Source organism: Harmonia axyridis, chromosome 3 (assembly GCF_914767665.1).
Source record: "Harmonia axyridis chromosome 3, icHarAxyr1.1, whole genome shotgun sequence".
NCBI classification, from domain to species: domain Eukaryota; kingdom Metazoa; phylum Arthropoda; class Insecta; order Coleoptera; family Coccinellidae; genus Harmonia; species Harmonia axyridis.
Window position 1 is genome coordinate 60,503,476 of NC_059503.1, and position 11,698 is coordinate 60,515,173.

Sequence of the window (11,698 nt, forward strand, 5' to 3'; positions counted from 1 at the left end):
ATTTCCCATCAATTTATTAAATGATTGGACAGAATAATTGATATTCGAAATATTTTTCTTATGAAAATAAAACATTTCTTTATTCCCTCTTTGTTTATTTGCAGAATTCAAGTCATTTAAACAGTTCGGTTATTTATAAAATGATAACTTAGAAGTGAATGAGTAATAGCGCAGATTTCAATTTATTTTGAATTTGTCTATCCAAGGTAAGTATTTGGTAATATCTGTAAAAATTGCATAATGTTCATTATCACATCTAAATTCATTCTGTAGTGCCACACTGAGAGAAATTACACCTCGGAGGTAGTGGATAGGGTAATGTAAACCAGGCTGTTTCTTCGAAAAAGTCATGCCGCCACCTGAATCACCATTACAAATTGTTGTATCTGGAAGTAAAAAAAAAAAACAAATATTTTGATTGAAGTAGTCCCTGGTGAATACTATTATCACTTTCATTTCTATTATTAATTGTTTATTAATATAACTTTAAAAACTAAAGAAATTTTAGTAGGGTCCTCAATCAACTCACCATTTTGAAAGTTTGCACAATATGATTCTCCAGCAATGAGATGTTTATAAAAACCTGGATAATTATTTATACAAATTTCTTTTGGGGCTATAGGCATCAGTGTCTTAACTAATTTATTTGTTACAATACCATTCTCACTGAAACCCCATCCTACTACAACACCTACAAATCAAGAATTGTTCCATCAATGATTTAGATTTTGAACAGTTATACACTGCAAAAAAATTAACGCACATTCTGAAAATCTCAATTTTAATGAAAGTTGACTTTATAACTTATTTTTTATGTTCTCTCGGGAAGGTTTTGAAGGAAACAAGACACATTGAATGGAGGAAAAATTCAGGATTTCACCGAATCTTGTGTGAAAGAAGAGAAATAAACAATTTTCAAAATACTGAAATGCTGATAACTGATTTAATACTTGGTATTTCCACCCCTTGCGTTAATTACAGCTCGGTAACGACGGTTCATACTCAAAATGAGTGATCTTAAAATGTTCTGATCTAATCCTTCCCAGATTTCTCTGAGTTGGATTCCTAAGTCATTAAGAGTAGCTGGATGATTTTCTGAACTTCTCAGCCTTCTATTGAGGTTGTCCCAAACCTGCTCAATCGGATTGAGATCTGGACTTCTTGCTGGCCATTCCATTCGAGAGACTTCAACCTCTTCAAGGTACTCCTGAACGATGGGGTCTGGCATTATCGTCCATAAAAATGAAATTTTCACCAATGTATGGGGCAAATGGCACTTCACGCTCTTCAAGAATGTTCCTTATATACCTATCAGCATTCATAGCTCCATTATCAACGACCACTAGGTCTGTGCGAGCAGTCAAAGATATTCCACCCCATACCATAATCGATCCTCCCCCGAAACCAGTAGTATTCAGGAAATTGCACTGAGCATATCTTTCATGTGGACGTCTGTATACAAGGGAACGTCGATCACAATGGTAGAGGAAGAATCTAGACTCATCTGTGAAGAGAACTCTTTCCCAATCAGCCTCTTCCCAATGGATATGCTCTCTCGCAAAATCCAAACGCGCCCTTCGATGGGCTAGGGTAAGAGCTGGGCCTCTTGCCGCGACACGAGGCCTTAAATCATATTCTCTGAGGCGATTTCTTATTGTCTGAGTGCTAATTTGCACCCCATGAGTTTGCTCAAGCTGATTTTGAAGGAGGCGAGCGGTTGCAAACCGTTGTCTCAACGAATAAACTCTCAAGTAACGTTCTTGAATGGCAGTTGTTACCCGTGGTCTACCCTGTCCTGGTCTTCGGACATTCATACCTGTCTCCCTGAATCGCTGCAACATTCTGGACACACTTGTATGGGAAACTCCAAACCTTTCTGCAATTCTTGTGTATGTCCACCCTTCTTCTCGCGATCGAGTGTACAAAATCAAACGAAAGAAAAACTATTGATCACTAGAATTGATCGAGAACAACTAATTTCAGAATAGAGCCAATACATTCAAAATCTGATAATCTCATCTTTTTTTATTCCTGCTGGGAAAAAACATGTATTGAAGAAAAACGTTGAAAGTGGATAACATATGCATGCATTATTCTGATAAAAATAATTATCATTGAGAACACCTTCAGTTGTAGAATAAATTTGAGATTTCCATAATGTGCGTTAATTTTTTTGCGCAGTGTATTACATACCTGTTTCACCAACTATATCTTCCAATCTGCTATTGCCCCTCCAAATGCAAATAGGTCTTACATAATCTGTGATTTTGGCTGGTTTCAATAGCTGCAGAAGAGCTATATCATTCTGCATGGTCACATGATTGTATTGCTCATGTGTGTATATACTCTGTACTTGCCTTTCTTGAATTGCAGGATTAGACCATCTTCTCAAATAGTATTTTCCTAAGGAGAAAAAAATCCTAAATATTTATGTCAAAACATAATGATTGTGCAAATATGAAATAATAAGTACACTCACAATAAATTATAAATAAATTCCATTATAATCATTCTAAATCATTAATGTTCATCAAGAAACCAAACAAAATTTTGAACGCTTGTTAACTCATCTTACCTAAATAAATTAATAAATGTTCTGGATGGACAACAACTTCTGAATTTCTCTTGGTAACGCAATGTGCCACCGTCAGAAGAAATTTGGGAGAAATTAAATTGGCAGCACAAATGTAATTTAACTCGGTGCTTTTGCTTAGGTATATTGCAGCATGCCATGGAACCGCACCTTCATAGACTGGCTCGGAATGGTTGTAAAAATGTTGCTTTGAAGGCTGGAAGAAAATAATCAATGACGCTATTTTAAATTTACTAATTACCTTTTCCAACAGCAGATTTCGGATCTACTAAGATGAACATTACAGTGTTTAACTCATTTCATGTTTGCAGACAAAATTGTTATTTGAAACTTATTTCAGTTATTTAATATAGATAGGAAGCGTCTTCTCGATAAGATTAATTTATAAAAAATTTTCTCTGTACTTTTCCCTCGTGTTTGTTCAGCCAAACAGAAAATATCTGATTTAGTTCGTAAACGACAAACATTTTAATAATAACGGGTGTTTTTTTTCGAGATATATAACTTTAAGTTGGCATTACTGTTCAAGATGGCGACCGATTTAACAGGTGTCAAGTGATTTATTCTCAGTTTGGTTTGGCAATTCATTATAAGTAGACTCACGCCTGAACAACGCTTGCAAATAGTCCAATTTTATTTCGAAAATAATGGTTCTGTGCGGAATACGTATCGCGCACTACGTCCATTTTATTTTGTTTAGCGATGAAAGCACTTCTGGTTGAATGGCTACGTCAACAAACAAAACTGCCGCATTTGAAGTGAAGCTAATCCTCAAGTGTATGTCGAAACACCCTTACATCCAGAAAAATGGTGCGCTTTATGGGCTGGTGGAATCATTGGTCCGTACTTCTTCAAAAACGATGATGGCCAGAACGTTACAGTCAATGATGATCGGTATAGAGCGATGATTACTAACTTTTTCATTCCTGAACTGAACAACCATGATGTCCCGGAGCTGTGGTTCCAACAAAACGGCGCAATATGTCACACAGCTCGTACCACAATCGATTTATTGAAAGACGCGTTTGGTGACCGCCTAATTTCACATTTTGGACCTGTGAATTGGCCTCCAAGATCTTCAATTTAACACCGCTAGACTACTTTCTGTGGGGCTATGTAAAGTCATTGGTCTATGCGGATAAGCCACAAACCCTTGACCATTTGGAAGACAACATTCGCCGTGTTATTGCCGATATACGACCACAAATGTTGGAAAAAGTCATCGAAAATTGGACGTCCAGATTGGACTACATCCGAGCCAGCTGTGGCGGTTATATATGCCAGAAATCATATTTAAAATGTAATGCCACAAGATTATCTTGCGGATAAATAAAATTCATGTCAATCGAATAATCCATCGTTGTTTTATTGCAATTTAAAGTTCTATAGCTCTAAAAAAAACACCCTTTATATTGTGCCTATTAAAGGAAGAACTGACGTTGATTATGGATGTTCGAGACAACCAGTCCCATTTACACAACAAAAAAATAAACATGTATGAAATATTTCCGATACCTTCTGAATATTCCAAGTGCAATGTTTGGCGAGACGTACTCGATCCAAGACAATTTTTTGGGGGGTTTCCGTTTGTTTTATTCCGAGATTACTGATGGAATCGTCAGTTTGGCACTCAGTGTTCTTTGCCAGTTACACCTTCCATTTCTATTGTGAAGACTTTCCCAGAAGGAAATCAACTTCCAACTTGAAATGACGGCACGCGGTGTTCCTAAAGGTAACCCATCCAACACGTAACCAAGCTCGACGGTGTTTGGATTCAGTGTTCCTAAAGTAAACTGACAATTTATGCGTGTTATGGGCGACTTTGCTGGACTGGATGTTTTTGAAATCTCATAATATAATATTTCGGATATAAAGATCCGAAGATAGGGCTGTAATCCGATGAACTATTGAAATTTTGTTCAAAATCACAAGTTCTGATATGTATGGATGATCTATCGGCCTGCAGTGCCAAATTCACATGAAAATTATACTGAAGGAATTGTACAAAATATTGAAAAGTCTTTTCTCCATGTTTCAACATAAAATATTTCTTTTAAAAATATCATATACTCTGGATCCGCCACTAGTATCATATAACTTATGCAATTGAAATAAAACTCACCATAACCGTGCCACACTCATCATGTTTAGGCCTAAAGTTGAACAGACTCAAATCCCCTTGAAAGAATTCTACATAATCATCTATTTCGGTAACAGCTGAGTATGAAGGGGTAGGTCCAGGAATCTCTATTTCTTCTATAAGGTTATAAGGGGAAGGTCTGAAATTCGAATAAAAAATTTATTAAGACTACATAAGTATTTGTTAGATAGTTATTTGGGCTGTTTCCATCATCTGTGCGGTTGGATGTTTCCGACGTTTCAGCAAGCATTCGCCTGCCGTCCTCAGGGTGGTGGTCCTGAGAAGGACCGATTGGGTGGTTCTGAGAACAACCGTTTACCAAACTTGGTCTGTCTGGACTTGTACGCACCATACTTTTTTCGATTTCGTATTACATAAGTATTTATATATAATTGCACAAATGAATAAAAATTTGAAAGCTAAAGTAATCAAACTGAATCCAAGTCCTCAAAAAACTCGAATTATTTCATATGCACATAAAAACTTGTCTTTCTTTTTTGAAACTAAATTTGACATTATTGAATTATTTTTTCGTTGGGATTGTTGAGTATCCATAATTAAAATTACGATTTTTCCTCAGTTCGTGTTTTTCCTTGATAACTCTTAAAGTTTTCATTTTAGGCATAGGGTAAGGGTATGAATTAACTGAAAAAGTAAAAAATACAGATTGCAATTTGAAAATCTTGAGTTTCGATGACTTTGAGTTGAGTTCATGATCTTCTCGTAAATATCCTGTACATTTTTGGCCCAAACCATAAACAGTCTTAGAATACTACGTATTTGCAGAATCGGAAAAAAAAAATCTTCATAATAGCAGAATCGAAAATGATCTTTATCTGTAGAAAAATTCATAAAAATGTACTTCATCGTTGCAACAATTTTTTTCATAAGAACCTTATTAACTCATGAAACATTTAGTTTATATCCGAAGTATGGCATATTGCTGAAATTGTCAACAAAAAAGCTATTTAATGATGCAATAATATACTGGGTATGCCATTTGAAAGTTGTAGATATCTGAAAATATTTTAGGGAGAAAGATCATGATCTCAAACCCCCTGATGTACAAATTTTCAGCAGAAGGACAGAAACTAATTTGAGAACTGATTCGTCAGTAGCGAGTTGATCTTAAAAAAATACCCAGAATTTTCAGAATTATACCTGTTCAAAGTATCAAATATTTCGACAACCTTTTTTAAGTAGGCACCTCAAAATTCGACGCTTGTGTACTAATTGTTATAACTACTTATTCATAAAAATACACTGCGCAAAAAAATTAACGCACATTCTGAAAATCTCAATTTTAATGAAAGTTAATTCTACATTGACTTTATAACTTATTTTTTATGTTCTCTCGGGAAGGTTTTGAACGAAACAAGACACATTAAATGGAAGAAAAATTCAGGATTTCGCCGAATCTTATGTGAAAGAAGAGAAATAAACAATTTTCAAAATACTGGAATGCTCATAAGTGATTTAATACTTGGTATTTCCACCCCTTGCGTTAATTACAGCTCGGCAACGTTCATACTCAAAATGAGTGATCTTAAAATGTTCTGATCTAATCCTTCCCAGATTTCTTCGAGTTGGATTCCTAAGTCATTAAGAGTAGCTGGATGATTTTCTGAACTTCTATGCCTTCTATTGAGGTTGTCCCAAACCTGCTCAATCGGATTGAGATCTGGACTTCTTGCTGGCCATTCCATTCGAGAGACTTTAACCTCTTCAAGGTACTCCTGAACGATGCGCGCACGATGGGGTCTGGCATTATCGTCCATAAAAATGAAATTTTCACCAATGTATGGGGCAAATGGCACTTCATGCTCTTCAAGAATGTTCCTTATATACCTATCAGCATTCATAGCTCCATTATCAACGACCACTGGGTCTGTGCGAGCCGTCAAATATATTCCACCCCATACCATAATCGATCCTCCCCCGAAACCAGTAGTATTCAGGAAATTGCACTGAGCATATCTTTCATGTGGACGTCTGTATACAAGGGAACGTCGATCACAATGGTAAAGGCAGAATCTAGACTCATCTCATGCTATCTCGAAAAATCCAAACGCGCCCTTCGATGGGCTGGGGTAAGAGCTGGGCCTCTTGCCGCGACACGAGGCCTTAAACCATATTCTCTGAGGTGATTTCTTATTGTCTGAGTGCTAATTTGCACCCCATAAGTTTGCTCAATCTGATTTTGAAGGAGGCGAGCGGTTGCAAACCGTTGTCTTAACGAAGAAACTTTCAATTAACGTTCTTGAATGGCAGTTGTTACCCGTGGTCTACCCTGTCCTGGTCTTCGGACATTCATACCTGTCTCCCTGAATCGCTGCAACATTCTGGACACACTTGTATGGGAAACTCCAAACCTTTCTGCAATTCTTGTGTATGTCCACCCTTCTTCTCGCAAAACTACCGCTTGGGCACATTCCTCTTGGGTCAAATTGCGTGTTTCGCGTTGCATAGCGATCGAGTGTAGAAAATCAAACGAAAGAAAAACTATTGATCACTAGAATTAAGAACAACTGATTTCAGAATGGAGCCAATACATTCAAAATCTGATAATCCCATATTTTTTTATTCCTGCTGGGAAAAAACATCTGTTTTGAAGAAAAACGTTGAAAGTGGATAACATATGCATGCATAATTCTGATAAAAATAATTATCATTGAGAACACCTTCAGTTGTAGAATGAATTTGAGATTTCCATAATGTGCGTTAATTTTTTTGCGCAGTGTATATAAGAATTCATTTAATAAAGGATTAATTGCTGTAGAAGATTCATTCCATCTGCGTTATCTTTTTTAATTGATGTTCAATCAACAAAATAACATCCTTCAAATTGAAATTTTAGTTGGAATTCCTTACCGGATACCTATCAATTATTGCGCTCATTCATATCCACAAAAATTATAGCACTATACTTACGGAGTTTTTTGAGTTGTAGTCGTTGATGTCATGAAACCGGTCTCGTTTGAATTTCTATCTTCTAAGACCACATTAAACGAATTCATTGGGAAGATTTGAGAAACCTCTTGAATGCTTTCGGGACATACTACTTTATTATTGAGTTTGATTGAGACTAGTTGAGGTATTTCTCCATCAGGAATGAATTTAACATAGAAACGTACTGTGAGGAAATCACCAGACTTGAGGACCAACCTTGGTTTCTTTATTACGAATTCTCTGTTATTTTCTGTTGTAACTTCACCCAACCAGTTCTAAAATTCAAAAATATTTTAAGTTTTTTTCAGTTTCTGATATGGCAATAGAATATTTGTCGAAACGACGTTCAACTTGAACGAGGGTTAAAACAGATAAAATCGCAAATGGTGTTTGATCGCTCAAGTGGAATAATAAGTCCATTGTAAACTCAAAATATTCCATATACGCTATAAAAATGATGTATTTAACGAGTGTTTCTTCAAGCTGCCTGAGAAGTTTAGATGGATCATTAGTATTCTGTGGATGGATCTATGATTTGATAGTTGAGAATGTCAAACTGTTTGACATTTCTGTTCAGTAAGGTTTGGGAATCCATCATGAATCGTTTAGAGCCAGAACAACTTTCAAATTGTGGAATTTGAGATTGCCGTTGTTCCCGATTTTTATAAGCGAATTTTGTTTAGCGATGAAGCGCACTTCTGGTTGAATGGCTGCGTCAACAAACAAAACTGCCGCATTTAGAGTGAAGCTAATCACCAAGTGTATGTCGAAACACCGTTACATCCAGAAAAACTGACTGTTTGGTGCGCTTTATGGGCCGGTAGAATCATTGGTCCGTACTTCTTCGAAAACAATGATGGCCAGAACGTTACAGTCAATGGTGATCGGTATAGAGCCATGATTACTAACTTTTTCATTCCTGAATTGAACAACCACGATTTCCAGGAGCTGTGGTTCCAACAAGACGGCGCAACATGTCACACAACTCGTGCCACAATCGATTTATTGAAAGACACGTTTGGTGACCGCCTAATTTCACGTTTTGGACCTGTGAATTGGCCTCCAAGATCTTGTGATTTAACATCGTTAGACTACTTTCTGTGGGGCTATGTAAAGTCATTGGTCTATGCAGATAAGCCACAAACCCTTGACCATTTGGAAGACAACATTCGCCGTGTTATTGCCGATATACGTCCACAAATGTTAGAAAAAGTCATTGAAAATTGGACTACATCCGAGCCAGCCGTGGCGGTCATATGCCAGAAATCATATTTAAAATATAATCTGTCAATCGAATAATCCATCGTTGTTTTATTGCAATTCAAAGTTCTAAAGCTCTAAAAAAAAACACCCTTTATTTTATTGAGATTATTATACTTACTCCAAGTTGAATGCTCGGTTTGTCAAATAACAACTTGAGCCATACTCCATGCAGCTCTTCTTTTGTTTCAACTCGGACATTTCCAAAGTACCTATCAGTTTCTACATTCTTACTTTCATAGTTGAAGAGTCTCGGGCATGGGGAGGAGAAATTCAGACTCCCAGAAGCGTATGAAATAAATACAATGTAACCAACTGTTGATAAAATCTTTAAGTTCATCTTGGTTCTTATGGACATCTATCACCTGAAAAAAGTAAGCGAAACTAAAGTACTTGTAAACTTACCAACCGAATCATAGTAACAAGAATATCTACCAAATATTGATTATGTCTGCAACACATTTTTGAACGCTATAGTTCCTCCAGAAAGAACGTTATATCATTTCATTGTCTGTATTTCGAAAAATATTTTTTGACGACATTGTTTACTCATATCTATAATGTGAGAAAAGGAGGTTTGATAAAGAAGTTTGAAACAAATTACTCAATATAATTTTTTTATTACAAATTCGATTGTTCTTATAGGCTGGGTGTTTCTGAATTTCGAGTTACGAAGGAAAATGAGAGATTCCCTTGGATAATTTTAAAATTAAAATGGGCCATAAACATGAACCCGCAAACGCTTTGTTTTCGAGATACAGGGTGTTTCTTGTAGCCCTACTTTTTTGTGATGCTTAACCAGTTTATCAAGTTGGTAAATAAGTACTAAAACTTATAATTAATTTATTTATCACAGCTACCTAAATGGATATTTATAATAATTTGGATTTTCCTGAGGATTACTTGAGACCTGTTTGAATTTTTTTGTTGAAATCGATTGCAGATACGACAAAACTACCACAAACCAAAAAGTGTAGTACCACAAATAAACTGCAATAGAATACATCACACCCCAGACAATTTTTCGATGCGAATTACTCAGTTCAGTTTCTTTGATAACTACATATTGAAATTTTGTGACGAGAATGATACAAAAGCCACAAACAATGGGTAAGTGTATACCGATGACGAATACAAAAATCAAAGATGGCAAAACAAGGGGAACGCCGACAAAACGGGTAGATATAAAGGAAAATAATAAACCTTCGGACAAAGACGAGCTCCTACTGCAATAAAAGTAATCTTGAAAGCAATAATAAACTCATAAACTTTAAAAGGGTCCGATTTTTTACTGACGTGTCGATTTCAAAGGAAAGTAAAATTATTATTGGTTCAATTTATTGAGAAATTTTCGTTCTTCGTTTTTTCGAGATTATTGCTGATATTCATATTTTGAAAATCTTGGGAGGGGGGGTGTTGGTTGTTAATTACCCCCAGTACACCCCCCCTCCCAATTCTACGCCTTGATCTGACTCTTCTGAAAATTTGCTTCTACAAACATGTATAATAACATATAAATGACCAACAAGTATTGTCAGTATATAAACAGTGTATATAAATAGTTATGAATAGGGTGAGTCCTTCATATAAATTTTTTTAAGCCCCCTCGGCTCTGTTACAGCACCCAGATGGCGCCCGAAAAGAAGTTTTTCCTTAAAAACCAAAAATTAAAAAAAAAATTAAGCTGACATTCTATGCGGGCGAGAAGGCATACAAATAAAACTGGTGGTGTTCCTCTATGATTCCAAGGAGTAGAAAAAGCCATCCCCTCAAACTTGTTTCGCAATAACCTTTTCTTTATTCATATTTTACAATAAGAAAATTAATTTTGGATAGACTGATCAATCCTTAACAAATAAATCTCTTGTAATTTTCGCTGAAATTCGTGGTTTTTGAGTAAAAAAAAATATCAACAGATTATACGCCCGATGAGTTGTAAAGGCTTGAATTACTTTAGATCTTGAATTTATTTTTTAGCGATATTTATTGAGAACTGGTACAAATATAAAATAAATATAATAAAAAAAAAACAATTATGAACTTTTCCCAAATAAAAAATTACTTTTTAGGCTCCATCTTCACTATAACGTAATTGATCGGGTAGAAAAAAAAATCCGATTTTTAAAAACGGTAAATGAGTTTTTGGTTTTACTCAGTTCCTATTACAGATTTTCAAGTACATCATGCATTATGTTTCTTGATTTTAGGGTATAGTAATCTGCAATTTAAATTGCTGAATTGTAGAAAACTAATACGATATTTAAATCGGTGAATATAGACGATATATCGAATTCAAAGAAATTCAACCATCATCCTCAAATTATGATGAACACTAAAGTAATAATTCAACAACGTGATGAGGTGATTTTGCTATATCTTTATACTACCTATATATAACCAAAAACATAATCATTCAATCAATACACCATGTCAATAGTTTCGCACATACCTTTTAATTATTTTCTCCTAAAAAAAAATATTATATTTTGGGTAACCATTTCAAAATTGTTTGTTATTCGATAACTACTGAACACATCATTCTTCAATACTTCTTCTCAAGTTAAATTGAACTTGAATTTTTAACGTACACACCCTATCAATTTCTTTTCAAATTTTGCTGTTACTTGTAGACAGTTCTATAACAAATAGCACTTAAATTGGTGTATGAAAAGGTCAAACAGTAAGATATCTTGCAGATACTGAAAATCCTCAAGTGATGTATCATACTTAAACAGGTTTGGAGAATGAAAACAGAC

General features: G+C 35.3%; 1 protein-coding gene across 1 annotated transcript; it reads right to left on the reverse strand.

Moving 5' to 3' along the window:
• Positions 1 to 78: 78 nt before the first annotated feature.
• Positions 79 to 11,683, reverse strand: LOC123676827 (serine protease gd-like). Its single transcript, XM_045613075.1, has 8 exons — positions 11,392 to 11,683; positions 9,064 to 9,307; positions 7,665 to 7,957; positions 4,716 to 4,872; positions 2,576 to 2,789; positions 2,194 to 2,403; positions 530 to 691; positions 79 to 386 (listed from the first exon to the last, which is right to left on the reverse strand). Exons 2-8 carry the CDS (start codon positions 9,298 to 9,300, stop codon positions 178 to 180), a joined length of 1,482 nt encoding a protein of 493 aa, XP_045469031.1. The 5' UTR covers positions 9,301 to 9,307; positions 11,392 to 11,683; the 3' UTR covers positions 79 to 177.
• Between the last annotated feature and the right edge of the window lie 15 nt (positions 11,684 to 11,698).